The sequence below is a fragment of the Camponotus vicinus genome, unplaced genomic scaffold (assembly GCF_025532165.1).
Source record: "Camponotus vicinus isolate PSW18456_S1 unplaced genomic scaffold, iyCamVici1.0 SCAF_10, whole genome shotgun sequence".
Taxonomy (NCBI): domain Eukaryota; kingdom Metazoa; phylum Arthropoda; class Insecta; order Hymenoptera; family Formicidae; genus Camponotus; species Camponotus vicinus.
Window position 1 is genome coordinate 15,499,706 of NW_028141946.1, and position 18,097 is coordinate 15,517,802.

Here is an 18,097-nt window from a genome sequence, read left to right on the forward strand (position 1 = left end):
CTCGTCCGATGGACGGCAAGAGAAGAGGAAGGAGACGAGTCTGCCTCCTCCTCTTCTTCTCGTCTCTCTTTCTCGTCTGATTTCTAGCATTGTTTGCAATTATAATTACGCTATTAATTTATGTAGACTAATAGATATGTATAACACAATAAAAAACGAAGATGAATTAGATTTAGATGCTATAAATATGATACGAAGAAGAGAGAAATGTAGGGAATCTATCGTGAATTTATGGTAAGTTTTCGATTAATTTATTATTTACAATTAATAGATAACAGCTTTTTCTATCGATTTCTTTTGCTTCTTTCGTCAGGGCTGCAAATGTAAATGTAAAAATATTCGAATATCATATCAAAGAGTATAAACCATCCATTAATATAAAAATGATACGGGAAGTATTTTACGTATATATTTTTCGATGTATGACATAACAAATATAATTTGCAATCGTGTGAAGAGAGAATCGTGCTTCATTCATATCATTTTTCAAATATTTCGTAGCAAGGAAACGTGCTATCGTTTCCACCATCTTGAGATAGATGGCTTGGTGCGTTTTTTCTTTTAGTGAGGTTAGTTAGGTTTCCCCAGTACACCTAATCCACTCTCATCATTTAATGCAACAAATGTTCAAAGTGCCTCCCTCGTGCTTGTAAGCAGAGTTCAACTCTTCGAACTATTTGTTGTGTCGCTCGGTGTGCCATGTCTGGCGTGATATTATTAAAGGCCGCTATAATCGCTTCGCCTCATTTTTATTTCCATCACGTCTGTGCTCTCCTGACGCTTTTATATAGCTCCAAACAAAATAATCGAACACGTTCAAATCTAGAGATTGTGCCGGCCAAATGATTGAGCCACCTCGACCAAACCATCTATCCGGAAAGCGCGCGTTTAAAATTTCCCGTATTTATCGGCGATAATGTGCGGGAGCTCCGTCGTGCTGAAAAATCATTATTTGTCGATCGCGGAATGGAAAATCTTCTAAAATATTTGGCAACTCGTTTTCAATGAATTCTGCGTACGTTCGTCCATCGAGACGTGGCGCAAAAAAATGGGCCGATCTAAAAATCGTCATTAAATATTATGAGAATAATGCGGAAGAGAAAAGATTTCTTAATATACGAGAATATTTACCACTCTGTTTGCCATTACTCCTGTCTATACATTTATCGACCAACGATATTGGAAAGCACACTGTCGAATGGCATGAGGATTCTCAGTTTGCCAGAGCACAAAGTTCGAGAATTAAATATGCCATTCGGTGTGAATGTAGCCTCATCCGTCTACAAAATACGATCGGGAAATGAAATATTTCGCCGACAGTGTGCGAGGAATCCGGTATGTGTTTTATGATGATTATGAAAGCTGAGAATCGAAGAAAAACTAAAATAATGAAAATACCTTCACAGAAATACGAGTAAAATCTCGTAAATACGCTGTTGTTCATCTCGCGCAAGAAGTTGCTGCATGCATTGATAATGGAATGGATGTAATCCATTTTCTTTTAAAATCCGATGCACCGTGAATCGTGGTATACCAAGTACATTAGCTATACGGCGTATACTATTTCCCGGATTTTCTTCAAACGCATGCAGAATTTCCTCAACATTAATATGACGACGTACTGGTACGTTGACACGGTTTTGGTGTTCCGGAAGAAGATATCCCGTTTCTCTTCCTCGTCGCATACACGTCAGTATGGTGATCCTTGACGGAAGCTGCTGATTGGGAAATCGTTCCGCATATAAACGCGCACCATAAGCATTTTCCCCGGCTACCTCGTAACAGACAATCATATCCATATACTCTTCAGCCGTATAATTCATTTTGCACGTTACTAATACGTAAAGAAAACATACAAGACAACAAGTCCGTGCAAGAAACGAGAAAACAGAAAATCGGAAATTCTGCCTGTGGTGTCTTCATAATAAAGTATCTCAATTAATCATCGCTCAAATTCGGTCGATAAATGTATGGGCAGGAGTAATTGTAAACAGAGTGGTAAATATCCTTATGTATTAACAAATCTTTTCTCTCCCGCACTATTCTCATGATATGACGATTTTTAGATCGGTATTTTTTCTGCCACGTCTCGATGGACAAACGTACGCGGAATTCATTGAGAACAAGTTGCCAAATCTTTTAGATGACGTTCCACTCCGCGATTGAGAAACAATGATTTTTCAGCACGACGGAACTCCCGCACATTATTTCGGACAAGTACGAGAAATTTTAAACGCGCGCTTTTTCGGCCAGATGGTTGGGTCGAGGTGGCTCAATCATTTGGCCGGCACAGTCCCCAGATTTGAACGTGCTCGATTATTTTGTTTCGGGCTATATAAAAGCGTCAGTAGAGCACAGACACAGTATATACAGTACCACAACTGTCTCGATTTTGTGTTGGCCAAAACGGAGTGTGCATGCCCAAAATAAGTAAGTTGGTCAGTAACGCCATCTGAACTTCTATCTCGCTTACTCTTTTCGTTTTTGTTCTCTCTCACATATTTAAATGCCCAATTAAATGTCTACCTATTATTACCCTATATTTTTTAACTTTAAACTAAACAATGAAATATTTATTTATACATGCTTATGTATATTTCATATATATGTATAATATATTAGTATAATTGTACTTTAATTTCACATATTAATTATTTAATATATTTGTATTATAATATTATATAGTTTAATAATTATAATTTCTATTTTCTTGAGCATAAAAAAGTATTTAACATTTTTTGTATATTTTACTTTTTTTACTTTCTATTTTTTATTACATGTAATATATTTTGTTTATAACAATTATTTATTTTTTATTTGATGTTTTTCTTTTTTAGATATATTATTAACAATTTATTTCTATATATTCTTCAATAAAATACATTTTAAATTAATAATATTGTATATATCATGAGCTAGAAGGAAAGAGAGAGAGAGAGAGAGAGAGCAGAATGAATACGAAATATTGTAGTAAGTGAGATAGAAGTTCAGATGGCGTTACTGATCAACTTACTTATTTCGCGCATGCGCACTCTGTTTTGGCCAACACTGACATCAAAGGTGCTGACAGGGAGTTGCGCTACTGTATATACTGTGGCACAGACGTAATGAAAATAAAAATGAGGCACGCGAAGCGATTATAGTAAAATCGTTTAATCCATTTGTTTTGAAAAAATTATATATGTGTCTTATGATTTTCTTGTAGTTTTATTTATAGAGATGAATAATATATCAATTATCGCAAAATGTTCACACATTATGTAAGAAAACGTTAAATGTGTGTCGAAAATGTGCATATAACTTATGTTATTTTCTCTCGCTATTTTTGTATGTTCTAAAATCTGAAAAGGAAAATATTTTAACATACTTCTTTATATATATTTTTATGTTATCATACATTAGTAAAACTTCATCAAGATTTTTAAAAATAAGTTCTAAATAAGGTCTAACTTAACGTAATCGATTTCTTCTTAGCTAAATATGACTAAATTTTATCTTTGATCATAATTATTATTAGGTGTATAATTAAGTTCCCGCCGTCTTTTTACTTGAAAAATTTATTCAGTATTTATTTCAATAAGAAAATGAATTAATATATTAATCAAAATATAATCCTTTGTTTTCTATGACTTTTCTCCATCTTTTTTGCAAAAGTTGGATTCCGCGACGATAGAACGACTTGTTTTTTTAAGCAATCCATTGATCGATGCATTTTTGGACTTCTTCGTTTGGAGAAGTGTGTATCGGCGAGTACGTGTTGCACTGATAGGAAAAGGTGATAATCCGATGGGTCCAAGTCTGGAGAATAGGCGGGTGCAGGAGAACTTCGCATTCGAGCTCCAATAGTGTTTCTTTTACGATTCTTGCAACATGAGGTCGCGCATTGTCATGCAAAAGAATCACTTTACGTCGATTACTGGCCTTTTTCGCATCAATTCATCATTCAATCAGTATAATTGTTGTTGGTAGCGGTCAGCCGTGACTGTTTCAGAAATCAATCAATGAGCTTCAGCTGCAGATTTATTTAAATCAAAGCAGTGAAGAAGTATATGTCGAAAAAACAACTTATCACGTTTCATTTTAAATCGATTCAAAAAATATCTCTTTCACAAAAAATGAATCTTTGCGCACTCAATTTTATTGACAAATGCCTAACTTCACTACATTTGCAGTTGGAGCCATTTAATTATGAGCGGCGGGAACTTAGTTACACCTAATATATTATTTTAACAATAAATATCTTAGAAGTTTAATTTAAAATTGATAATGATATCATAGTAATTTTTTAGAAGTGAATAGTATTTTAATATGATATATTAACTCGCGAAAGATCTTTTATTTTAGATATTTTAATTTAAAAGATAATTATGAATATTTTTCGTGAAAGACATTAATGAATATTCTTAGTTTTATTTCATTTTTTTATTATTTTTATATCCAACATATATATTTTTTATGTATTTTAATATATTTTATATAACATAGCTATATAACATTTTATTATTTTTATTAACAAAGAATATTTTGCATACATAATGTTTTACATCATGATTTGTCAATATTATATATATCTACATTATATAGTTCACTTTCTATGTACAATGTATACATATAATTAAAACTTAAAATTAAACAGGTTATATCCATATCACGCATATAACAACATAAATTAAATAATTAATTCGAATTACTAATTATTTTATATCACTATAAAAAATATTAAAATATAACAATATCAGTAAAATATATATTGATACTATCGGGATATGGCTATTATTATTCTAATTTATAGATTCTTTTTCACCTTTGTTTCTCAAGAATTGTACTAAAGCTTAAATTAAGTCCGATTAATTTTAATTATCTTTAAATGTATTCCATCCTTTGGTGCTAATAGAATTGCTTTAGGATCAATTACGTAGGGTATTTGCGTTTTATCACAAACCTCAACTTTATAGTTTCGTAGTAATTTTATAAGACCAATCTTTGTCTGATAAACAGCAAAGCGAGCACCTGAAAATAAAAATAATTATTACTATGAGAAAAATTTCTCGATTAAAATAATATTACATGTAAAAGCAAAACAAACAAAACTGAAAGAAATATATTTAAATATATGTATATCACTTTACCAATACAATTTCTTGGTCCATCACCAAAAGGTAGGTAGTGCATCGGATGCCTGGTTTGTATTGCTTCGTCATTAAATCTTTCTGGATCAAAAATATCTGGCTTCGAATAAATATCTGGATCTCGATGAATCGCGAAAATCGGAATCCATACTTTTTGATTTTTTGGTATGTTAAGTGTGGTACCATCGAAAGTATAACTTGATGTCGATTGTCGCATAAGAAATGTCGCTGGTGGATATTTTCGTAAAGTTTCTGCATATATTAAAAATAATGTAAGGAAGAATTATTTGAAAATTCGTTTGTGAAATATAAATTATCGAAATATGTACATATATGTTTTAAAAATTAATTTATTAGCAATAAAATTATTGATATTATAATAGTACTGAAAATTAATAGCAAATTATTAAATTTTTTTCTTTGAATGATGTACCTTTGAAAACTTTATCCAAGTAATTCATCTCTTTTACATTTTCATATGTTAAATTGCTACCGTGTTTAGTGTATTCTTGATCAATTTCCTCATGTAGTTTATCTTGTATTTGTTGATTTAATGCCAATTCGTAAAGCGCATGACTCATAGTCGTCGATGAAGTTTCAAAACCGGCAACGAAAAATCCGAACGCTTGAGCAGCTATCAAGCTTTCGGTCATCTCTGAAATACGATATTTTTTCACAATTAATTTTAATTCTTCGAACATTACATCGAATATTATAAATTTTGAATAATCGATTATTTCGTACAATTAATGTATACATTTATATATGCATGAACATTTTTAAAAATTTAAAAAATTATCATTTTCTTGTATCACACAAAATTTTCATAAAAGTATACAGTCATTACTCACTGATATCACCTACTTTATCTGGATTCTTTTTTAACTCGCGCAGCATATCAATAAAATCATGCCTAATGACATTATTTGTTTCTCTGTAATTTATGGTTTCTATGACAACACGTGTGAAAAATTGATTGACTTCCGATTGTGGTAGGACATAACTGAGCATTTCGTAAAGCCATGGAAGGGTTACTCTCATTCCCCTCCGTAGAATATTTTTCCAGGTTGGTAGGAAAACCATTCTTCCCATTTTACGAAATTCGCTATCTTCGTCTGATAGAGCATTCATCTCGATACCGAATGCGCAAGTACCGATTACATCGGTCGTATATTTTGCCGTTACTTCACGGCATTCTATAGGTTCGTTTTTACTCACCAATTTCTCAATATATTGTTCAAGATGATCGGCGCATTCCGATATTAAAGAGAACATTTCTTTTAGCTTACCGGATGTAAAAACGGGTGATAACCTTATCCTTAAAGGTCGCCATCTTTTAGGTTCTAAAGCGAAAAGGTGTTGCGTCAATGGTTCAGCCTACGATATAATAAAAAACAATTATTAAACAGTCGAATAAATTTACCAATCTTACTAAATTATAATAATTCGATTGACAAAATTCAAGGCTATTTAAAATTAATATAATTTCTTCAATAATTTGGATTATTGGAAAATATCATAATATATGTAAAGTTATCATATATATAATTCGAAAGATTTACATAATTCGAATAGTATAATAAAATTTAATTATTTACATACTTTTTCACTGACAGGAAATCCTCTATCGGCGAACTTGGAAAAATCTTTGATAAGAATATCCTTAATTAAATCAGGATCTTTTACAATAAGAACGGGTGTCTTTCTTATAAATATTCCAATTATGGATTCATCTTTATATTCATTGTATATTTCCATTAAATAATTACCTGCGAACCTTTTACTAAGCATAACATCTTTAAAATTACCAAAAACAGATATCGGTTTTGGACCGCGAATGCCACGTGATTTCCAAAAGTCGTAGGGCGATGTAAAATAATAATAAGCAGCGAGAAATATAACCCCAATACTGCATAGTATTTCAAAAGGACCCATTCTGCAGGTGCCAATCAATGATTTCGAGCGTTGTATGCTAATAAAGAAAAAATAATATTTCATCATAAAAACTAATTTCAGCATAATTAAAATTTAATAAAAGGATTTGATAAGCATTAAATGCATATTTAACAAAGTATAAATTTATGACAACTAATTTTTTTAGTCGGATTTTATCGACATTGGAATAATCGATAAGTCGCTTATAGATATATGTAAATAATTTGTAAATTGTAATAATTTGTAACAGTTTGTAATTTTGTAAATTGTTAAGAGAGAAATGATGTAGTTTCGTAAAATGTAATGCATTTAAATTATGACATGCAAATTACTTTTTATTTAAAATTTATTAATGTAATTTAAATATAAGCAGTAATAAAGTAAAATTTTATTTTATGCTTTTAGTAAATACATAATCTTAATTAAAAATATAATTTTATGCCTATTTAGCACAAATTTACCACGTTGAAATCAATGAATGAGAAATCTCATTCCTTCACTTTAATATACTATATTCTATATCAATATACTATATCAGTGCTGTCACTTACTTGCAACTTTCGGCCAGATTTCTTAGCTTACGCCTACTGTTCCCCTCTTACCGCTCGCTCTGCTCGTAACAAAGAAGCGCTCAGGAACGTGCGCGTCACAAATGTAATGTGGCAATCTATCTATCTAAGTTCTCTTTATTGTAATTACGTATCAAAACACAAATATTTTAAATTGTTACAGAACATATACATAATTAATAATAGAATAATTATTTTTATTATTAATAAACAGTAAAGAGAACTTAGATAGATTGCCACATTACATTTGTGACGCGCACGTGCCTGAGGTTACCGCCGCGCTCCTTAGTTACGAGCGTTCGGCGGCGCGGTTGCTAAGGCGCGCGTGGTAAGAGGAGAGCGGTAGGTGTGAGCTAAGAAATTCGGCCAAAAGTTGCAAGAAAGTGACAACACTGTACTATATCATAAAATCGCGAAGGAATGCTGTCGAACGTGTTTATAATTAGTAACAAAGTAGAGATAAAGTGAGCAAGAGCAAACATAACATAAGTAGAAAAGTTTACAAAGATAATTAACTATACATGTGACACTCTGCATAAAGTTTCCGATTAAACAATGCGTTTCAATAGCATCACTTTTTTAAATCAATTATCTATTGAAACACATTGTATCGCTTTTTTAAATCAATTATCTATTGAAACACATTGCATCGCTTTTTTAAATCAATTATCTATTGATAATTCACATTCTTTTCATCGTCAAATGAACGACTTCCACGAAGAAATCTGTGATCATGTGTGTGTGTGTGTGTGTGTGTGTGTGTGTGTGTGTGTGAGTGTGAGTGTGAGACATACATTTTGAAATTCTTGAATTTTTTTGAAAATCTTTCATTAATGTTATTGTTCATATAATAATCGAAATATTTCATTATACGCGATTCACAAGACATATGATAGACAATACCCAAATAAATGATAAATGATGAATATGACGTACTTGAATGCGGTAACGTAATGGATGATTACAGCAGTTGACACATTCGGAGCTATCTCGGAGCCAACCAACTTATCACGAAGTGACTGGAAATGATACTGGCTGCCGTGGTCCCAGTTCCAGTTGGATCAAATTATAAAGCGTACGCGCCACCACAAAAGATGTGCGAGTAAGGAAGTGAGTTACGATGAACTGTGGAAACTACATGATCAATATTTATCTCAAATACAGAATACATGAGTTCGCATACATGTCGAATACATAACTTCGCATATTATAATAACGAGAAAACGCTATCAAGGGACGCGGTAGCGTCGCGACGCCAAGTACATAAAAAACAGGTCCCAGCATTGAGTTGAGAGTCACTATTCTCGACGCGGCTCTACCAAGTACTTTATCGGGAATTTCACGTCAAGTAAACTTTCGATTAAGATATTTTATAAACTAAGGCCGTAATAAAAAATCGGACGACACTTTTATGATATAATGTGAATATAAGCTTTCGATTGCGACCAGTTTGAATAAAATCGGTGCAGTCAATCCCGAGAAATGATGATCGTATATCAGAATTGTGACATTTTTCGTTCTTCTCTTCCTTTTTCAGGTTCAGACTCACGTACATATGCTCGCACGTACACACGCAAAGCGAGTTTGTCTCTCAAGCGGCGTTATACATATGATATGTATACGTATGTGTGTACGTACGTGTGAGAGATTAATTTATTAGAGTATAGTGCGGAATAGTGTAAAACAAGGAAGAGCAGTGACACATTAAGCAGTCAGGTTACTTGTTTAAAAACACAGATTATAAGAAATAAATAAGAGTAAATAAATAAAAGTATAGTGTAGAACAAGGAAGAGAAGTAGTGTGTAATAATGTATCAAGGAAGAGAAGTGACATATTAAAAGTTATTATCAAGCGACGCAGTAGCGTCGCGACGCCAAGTACATTTATTAGAATTATATAAAAATACAAATTTGTGACACTTAACGACAACCGAATGGACTGTGAATTTTGTAATATTCATCAATCAAAAGGTAAATATTGTGAAATTTTTCTCATTTCTGTTTAGACATAATATATTTTGACATATTATATATTAATCTTAATAAAGAGTATAGACAGTTACTATTTTGTGGAATATAATTATTATGTAATTTATAATTATATATATATATATATATATATATATATATATATACATATATATATATATATACAGGGTTTAGCAAAAGTGTGGAAACCCCTTAATATTTCGAAAAATACGCATTTAAAAAAAAAATGTTTCATACAAAAGTTATAGGGTTTTATGTGGCGCATTACACAGCAACATTATTATGACCTCGAATAGCGTTGTCAAGGTTATGTGAAGGTCACCTCCAACTTTTTAAATGGGACACCCTATATGCTTTTGCATATCCTTGTAGCTTATCTCGAGAGCTTTCCAAAACACTATAATTAAGTTAGTTTTCATTAAGTACTTTCCGAGTTATGAGGCTTGAAGTAATTTCTTAATTTTACATAAATCATAAAATATCTAGTAAAATATTCATTTTTCGATTATCTTACCTTAATACTTTTATGTACAAAATAATGAGAGGAATCAATTGGTGTAAAGAAAACGTAAAAACGTAAAAAAATATAATTTTTATGGGTTTTTCATGGTTTTCATAATGAAAATCAAGTAGTCACCAATTTTCACTATGATATTCGTAATCAGCGCGTCAAAATACGTAGGAATACTGAATTTCGAAAAAATTGGAGGGGAGTACTTTTCGGAACTTTATCCAATTTTTCTCTTTTAAATTCAAAATTGGCGATTAATACAATCGATATTATTGCAGTAAGTGTTAAATCATTTTTTGACTTACTATTTGTAATCTAATATAAAACACACAATATATTAGTGCTATTTCATATATTGTACAAATATTTATTTGGATCACACATAATAATGTATTTTTATATATCATACAAAGTATTGAACTTATTTTGAAAATCATTTTCATTTTGTCGAGAATTTATAATACATAAATGCAAGATAAAATTTGTGATAAATTTATTTCAAATTACAAATCCTATCAATTGCTTCAATGTACTTGTCTAGTTAATTATTAATTTCATATTTAGTTCTGCTTTTTTTAGGAAAATTATTTTTTTAGGGAAATTATATATATTTTTTGAGGGAAAATTTTTATAAATTATTTTTAGCGATATTTTTTTATTAAACGTTTTGTTGCATACAAGGTGGAATATTTTTTATGTACTTGGCATACCTTTTTTACCTTTGTAAGGTTTTTTTAGAGTATGCTGTTGCATACATTACTCTGCATTTAAGAAAGTTAACTTATAAAATAATTCAGTCATTTTTCAGTCGGTAATTATAATTAATTACATAGGCCTGCGAGGTTCAGTTACAAAAAGCAGAGTAGATGAATCTGCTAGATTTTGTGACGCTAAAAACGAATTTGATCGTAGAATTTCCCTAGCACGTCAGGAATTTGTAGTCGAATGGCTCAAAAATCGTTATTTTGGCCAATTTCATGAATTTATTAGCTCTATTTAAAAGCTCAAATTTCGCAGGCCTGTGTTATCTGACTATGTAAGACATAAAATATAAAATATTTTATCAGATATATTGAATTAACAATTAATTTTTTAACTAGATTACACGTAATGTTTCGTGTACCCAAACAGCACCAAATCGGTTGTTAGTTGACTGTCAGTCGGCAGAAAAAGTCTAAAGTCGATTTCAAAGTCAGACTGGATGTCAACTTAAAGTCGACTAACAGCTGACAAATGACTCGATTATAGTCGATTGTCAGTCAGCTAATAAGTCGACTTAAAAGTCAACTTTATGGCGATTATAAGTCAATTTTCAGTCAAGTTAATTATCAGTCATATGCATTAACTACTTAAATTTTTATTTTAATGTCATTTCTCAAAAACTTGATCGATTTAATTCCCAACGGAAAATAATTGGTATTAGATATCCACTAGATATTCTTCATAGGCTTAAGGATATCCACGAATATATGAAAAATAGCTATTATAGAATGCTGTAGATATCCAAATGTCCGCAATTCGAGGTTTCATAAATATCTATAGGATATGTAAATCAATATCTTGTAAATATCTGTACAACATTCAATGGATATTTATAATATATAAATACATTTTTTATTACGTATATATTGATATTTATTTTAGGACGGATATTCATTTAATGTTCTGTATATAGATACATATATGATGGAATTAAAAAAAGATTAACCGTCTGTGGTTAATTATATGGAGCTCTGGAGCTCCTTGCAAAGCTAGAGGAGATGCGGCTATAATAGTCCGCCTCTTTGACCGATAAGCCGTGATTCGTGGGACCTGTGTCGCGGCCTTACTGTCTTATTGTTAGATGAATTCCACTTTCGAGTTAGGCGTTTTCCTTTTCGCCACTTAGCGGCAAGGCGTGAAGCTCGTGAAAGTATATGAATATTTCTATTTATTTATTGGATATCTTTGATAGCTACTTGGTGAATATACACTCACACGCAAGAAAAAACGGACTACTAAATTTTAACAAAATATTTTAACATCTTTTAATGGCAACAAATCAGCAAAAATCACCGTATTGATATGAAATAAAGTTCAAATTAAACAGTTCTCTTAAAAACTAAAACACCCAAATTTGAATTACAAAAAATGTTTTACAAAATGACGAATGCTGAAGATAGACTTTGAGAAATATTAAACAACTTTTTTTTAACTGCTACATTGCTCAGGAAAATCGGCTCCCTGGTGCAAAAATGTTTTTAAGCTTATTTATTTCTTAACAAATCCATATTTTAATAAATTTTCTACAACCGTTTTTAATAAAGTTACACCGTTTTGAAGAAAATGTTATAAAATGAAACTTTCCTTGTAAAATCTGCAATTCAGAGACAAATTATTATAGAAAACTTTTTCAAAAAGGAAATTAAAGTGTAACTCGATCCAAGATGCTTCACATACAGATAGACGGTCAGATTTAAATCTTTCCTCAAAACGAGATATAACTGTATCAAAAAAGATCGTAGAAAATTGATTAAAATATGAATTTATTAGGAAATAAATGAGCTTTTTTAAAAACCCATACATTTTTGTATCAGGAAACAAAAATTTTTGTAAAATTTTTGTACCAGTTTAAAAAAATTGTTTCTCATTTCTCAAAGTCTATCTTCAACGCCCGTCATTTTAAAATATTTTTTGTAAAATATTTTTAGTATCTCAAATTTGTGTTTTTGCTTTTTAAAAGAAATGTTTAATCTTTAATTTGAGTTTTATTTCATCTTAATACGATGATTTTTCACTGATTTATTGTTATTGAAAGATGTTAAAAAATTGTGCTAAAATTTAGTGGTCCGTATTTTTTGTGTGAATGTAGATATGTGGATAACATGTGTAGTCATATATCTAGGAGATATCTCTGGTAGCTACTTAGCGGATATAGATATGTGGATGATATATATATATCTACTAGTTATCTATAGAAGATATGGACCTCATATAGACATTTAGACATTTATTAGATATCTATTGGATAAATTTTTCCGTGTAGGTTTTATTATACTTTAATTATATAATATTGTTACATAAAGTACAATTAAAGAAATTAAATCAACCAAGTCTTTGAAAATGCCTTATTTAATTGAAAATGCTTAATTTAATCGACTTTTCGCTTTGCCGAAAGGCGACTTTTAATTTTCTGAAAATGATCGATCTTAAGTCATAGTCGATAGTTAAGGTCAAAAATAAACCGTATTAGAAATAGTTGACTAAACGTCGACTTAAAAAGACGACTTCAAGTTGACTAAAATATGTCGACTATCAGTCGGCAAATAACCATTCGTGCTGTATGGATAGATAACTATAAGAAAAAATAGTTCTTTGAAAATAAATTTTACTAAAAATATATGTTTTAAGAATATAGTAAAGTATAATAAAGTAGTATAATGTTGATGTAGATTATAAAATGTAATAATTAGAGATTTGACTCAAGTAATCAAAAAATTAAAAAGAAAATGGCATAAGAGCCAACGCGCAGTAGTTGGAGCGCAGAGAAGCAACAACACTTCTTTCTTTTTTCAGTATTAGTTTATTAAAAACCACATTATAATAACAAAAAACGAACGTTTCGGATCATCTTTTGATGCTTTTTCAGCGCGATGTTAACAATTTATATTACAGATAGTGACGCGTTACATTAAACGAATTTGTTCTCGACGCGTAAGTGACGCTAAATTGCATCCCGCGGAGGTCTAGTAAGCGCTCTGCTTCCAACAGTCAATTAAATATACTATAGTTATGCTATGCGACGTCACAGCAGATCTTACAAATCGAATAAAAATAATAATATAAATACCGAAAGATATTACACGTGAATAAGCTTTGTAACGCGTCACTATCTGTAATATAAATTGTTAACATCGCGCTGAAGAAGGATCAAAAGATGATTCGAAACGTTCGTTTTTGTTATTATAATGTGTTTTTTAATAAACTAATATTGAAAAAAGAGAGAAGTGTTGTTGCTTCTCTGCACTCCAACTACTGCGCGTTGGCTCTTATGCCATTTTCCTTTTAATTATTATAAAATGTATTTGTTATTTGAATTTGTCAATCAAAATATACATTCTCTGTTGATTTTATTTAACTTAAATTTAAAACTAAGCTAATACATTTTACACTTTGTTGTATGCAGGTATATGAGACTTCTTGATTATGTCAATAAAAGTTGCAAATATTTTTTTGTGTAAGAAATAATGCCGGGATGACACGTAATGAATAGTCGTACAAAACTCAAAGAATAAATACCACGAGATATTATTAACTGAATATGATTTAATCAACTCGTCGGCAATCTCCTCGCTAACAATACAATACTCAGATTGAAACTCGACTATTGCTCTCCGTTGTCGGAATTATAATAATCTTAAACCGAAGGGCCACACCAGTGCGTCGCTTGCGTGACAACATGTGTTTACTTCGTGATCCCTTCTGCGGTTCGATGTCGTAGTTAAAAAGAATAAGTTCGTAGATATCTCCGTACTCGATATACAGACTGTCCGAGCAATGATGCTGACGTAAACAAATAGGTCGTTCGCACGTCAAGAGCCCTTCAGTACTCGACATCGAGGTGCAAAGAATAATTTCTTACATTCGCTTGTATTAATAGTGCAAATTATCGAAATGTCAATGTTATCACTTATTATATTCTATGCTAATAGATAAATAGTTATTTTAAAATATGTAATTAGATAACATTCGATATTGTATTGCAACGCTTAGTAATAATTAAATAGTGATTTAAAAAGCAAAATATAAAATATTTGTTCAACACTGCTGTATTAAGAGAAAGAAATTCAAATGTTACAAGTTAACACGTTCGTTGCCAACTACGAGTATACTTGTATATGAGCTTCACAAGCCAATACTACGAATATGTGTACCCCCAACATTTGTCTAAGGCAGAGGGTGTTATGTCCGGTGGATTCCACGATTATTTTCTTTCTTCGAAACGATATCATGGAAGAAAAAAACTAAGGATCGGTTTGCATTTGAAACGCAAAGCGATCCTTCTTAAAAGCAATGATAGCGTATAAAGAATGCAACCTAACTCGCGCATATAACCGACATTTGAACCAAACAAATCTAATACTGAGAATGGCCAGTCGAGATAGCATTAACGAAACTCTAAATAAATTCGAGAATTATGAGACGAAAAGTTGTTATAAGAGATTTCAACCGCCCCATATCTATTGATATAGCTTTATGTTCGAAGCCGCTCTATCTAAAGAATTTTTAAAACAAAGATCTGCTGGTCCTCGGGAAGATTGTCAAAATCTAAACATACAAGAATATTCTTGAAATTGTACGTGCGCTCGTTCGACAGGCCACCCTCAAGCGTTCTCCGAATCATTAAATCATCAAGAACGATAAGTTAATCAACTTACTCCCACTCTCTACTGGATGGAGCTAAGTCTCGAGCCAAAGGGCTTAACCAATTAAAATCTTAAGAAACGCCTCTCCTCCCAAAAATCAGCTTCCTTGTCTTTAAGAAGGGAGTAATTGAAATTATTTAATTTGTTCAAAAAGGTTCCCACTATCTAGTAAGGAGGAGGAGCAACAACTTTAAAAAATGCAAGCGCAAGGCGCGACACACAGTGCAGTTGATAGATTAGTTCACAATTTCGTACGCAATTTATATAGCCTCGAGGATCCTTTCTTGCGTTATGCAATTGAGTTATTAATTCGTCTTATATCACAGTGAAAATGATTTTGTTAACATTTAATTGTGCATCGTGTGTAAGTTAATATGTATTGAAAATCTTCTGGTAGACATCTCCATTAGCCAGCTCTTCATGTTAAAAAGCTCCGACCTCAGCCATTGCAATTTTATCAACGCACTCATTTTTGTGACACCAATGAGTAGTGAGTAAAATTGAGTAATTTTCATTTTCTCCCTTTCCCATATCTTACTATCTCACCATTTAAAATCTATATCTGACAAATAATTCTAAACGGTTTAATAACCATTAAATTTTTACTAATTACTATCAATCAATCAATCCTTGTCTCATCCCTCCTCTAATGTCATTCCTTGTTCTTCCTAATTCGACTTGAATCTCCGAAAGGCGGATCGAGAATAATCCTTCGTTCGCCTAGAATCTCCGAAAGGTGGTTCGCGAATAATTCCTTGCTCGCCTTGAATCTCCGAAAGATGGTTCGCGATTATTTCTTAATTCTTATTTCTCTTTAATTGCTCTTTCTGATTTATTCAACGAGAATTTGTAGTTTTCCACCTTTATATCTCGTTTCGGCCTTTCCTTATATACAGGGTCTTCAAAAAGTCCCGGAACGCTAAAATATCTCGAAAACGATCAACTATAATGAAAAATATGTAAGGAATAAAGTTGTAGGACTAAATAAAATGTACCTAATGATGATAAGAATTTGACCTTGGATGAAGTATTCAAGGTCATATGAAGGTCAAGTTGATTTTTTTAAGCGGAACTTCTTATTTTTTATTACGTATTCTTATAGCTTATCTCGAGAGCTTTCCAAAACACTATAATTAAGTTAGTTTCCATTAAGTACTTTCCGAGTTATGAGGCTTGAAATCGTTTCTTAATTTTACATAAACCGTAAAATATCTTGTAAAATACTCATTTTTCGATTATCTTACCTTAATACTTTTATATACAAAATAATGAGAGTAATCAATCATAACTCGAAAAGTACTCAATGAAAAAATACTTAATTATAGTGTTTTGGAAAGCTCTTGAAATAAGCTTTAAGAACATGCAATAAAAAGTGGGGAGTTCCATTTAAAATAATCAACTTGACCTTCATATGACCTTGAGTACTTCATCCATGGTCAAATTCTTATCATCATTAGGTACAATTTATTTAGTCCTACAACTTTGTGCCTTACATATTTTTCATTATAATTGATCGTTTTCGAGATATTTTAGCGTTCCGGGACTTTTTGAAGACCCTGTATATTTCACTCTCCATTTCTATTTCTTTCCTTTCCTCCCTTTTATTTTCCTTTAATTTCCCATCTTCTTTATATTATTATTATTTTTTTTTTCATTATATCATTTTTTATATTATCACAACTTTTTTCTCTTTATATCATTTTCTTTATATTATCACTACTTTTTAGAGAAACCGTTGGAGTAGATGACTAATTTTTGAACTTAGACTTGGCGAATCTCTTATTTTAATTTTATCATTGTATTTTAATTTAGAACTGTATTTCAGCGAATTTAGAAAATTTTAATTCTAATTATAACACATATGCGCAAGCGACGAAATCTATACTTCCTTTAATGAGTAAGCGTTATTTATACTTTTATTACACATTCATTTTTTATTTTTGTCTTATTTCTTATATTGTATTAATTATATATATTGTAATAACCAGTCAGAACCTAATTCTTAACGTAAATTTCTCCCGTATATTCTGATTGATTACCTGCGAACCACTGTAACACCCGCGGAAATGTATAATACACACACACAGATACCCATTCATAGTTACAAGCGCTAATATATATTTTTTCATTCTTTCTTTATCTTTTTAAATAATATATTGTATTTTTAATTTAATGTATAATATTTAATTATTTAATCCGCTCTCTTCCCTGAATCCCGAGATCGCACTAGGTCCCGTCCCGCGTAAATAGGATTAAGTTCCTTTACCGAAAAGGGACCACCGAGTGAATAGGTCTAAAAACACAACGTTAAAGGGACCTTCGGTCGTTGACCTGTGTCCCTTTTCGTGACCCAGGCCCTTCACATTTGCTCGACCCGATCCATACACATGCCCGAATAAAGAGTGTCGTGGGATAAATAAGTTACGTTCTTCCATACGGCCCATCCACTTCAGGGTCTGGACGTAACATAAATATATAATAAATTATTTTTGTATTATATAAATGATATAATATTAGATATACACGTTTACATTGCTTACATATGTTTATTAATTTATA

The 18,097-nt window shown here is 31.2% G+C and overlaps 1 protein-coding gene and 1 long non-coding RNA gene across 5 annotated transcripts; both read right to left on the reverse strand.

Moving 5' to 3' along the window:
* Positions 1-309: 309 nt before the first annotated feature.
* LOC145960700 (uncharacterized) lies at positions 310-1,689 on the reverse strand. Its single transcript, XR_014435445.1, has 3 exons — positions 1,399-1,689; positions 1,132-1,280; positions 310-1,058 (listed from the first exon to the last, which is right to left on the reverse strand). It is a non-coding gene; the product is annotated as an uncharacterized LOC145960700 (long non-coding RNA).
* Positions 1,690-4,526: 2,837 nt separating this feature from the next.
* On the reverse strand, positions 4,527-8,782 carry LOC145960408 (putative cytochrome P450 6a13). 4 transcript variants are annotated; one of them, XM_083079850.1, is made up of 7 exons: positions 8,570-8,780; positions 6,899-7,101; positions 6,732-6,775; positions 5,981-6,506; positions 5,563-5,784; positions 5,130-5,381; positions 4,527-5,010 (listed from the first exon to the last, which is right to left on the reverse strand). In XM_083079850.1, exons 2-7 carry the CDS (start codon positions 7,062-7,064, stop codon positions 4,838-4,840), a joined length of 1,383 nt encoding a protein of 460 aa, XP_082935976.1. In that variant the 5' UTR covers positions 7,065-7,101; positions 8,570-8,780; the 3' UTR covers positions 4,527-4,837. The 4 variants fall into 4 exon arrangements, with proteins under 4 accessions (XP_082935976.1, XP_082935975.1, XP_082935977.1 ...); XM_083079851.1 differs by having other exon boundaries at positions 4,528-5,010; positions 6,938-7,101; positions 8,570-8,779; XM_083079849.1 differs by having other exon boundaries at positions 6,732-7,101; positions 8,570-8,782.
* Between the last annotated feature and the right edge of the window lie 9,315 nt (positions 8,783-18,097).

Bases quoted from the DNA above. Each gene is read 5' to 3' on its own strand.
- LOC145960408 (XM_083079849.1), bottom strand. From the start codon at position 7,064: ATGGGTCCTTTTGAAATACTATGCAGTATTGGGGTTATATTTCTCGCT. The intron at 5,785-5,980 runs GTGAGTAATGAC...ATCGTATTTCAG, and splicing joins AGATAAAGTAGGTGATATCA to AGATGACCGAAAGCTTGATA. The intron at 5,011-5,129 runs GTAAAGTGATAT...TTTTATTTTCAG, and splicing joins TGGACCAAGAAATTGTATTG to GTGCTCGCTTTGCTGTTTAT.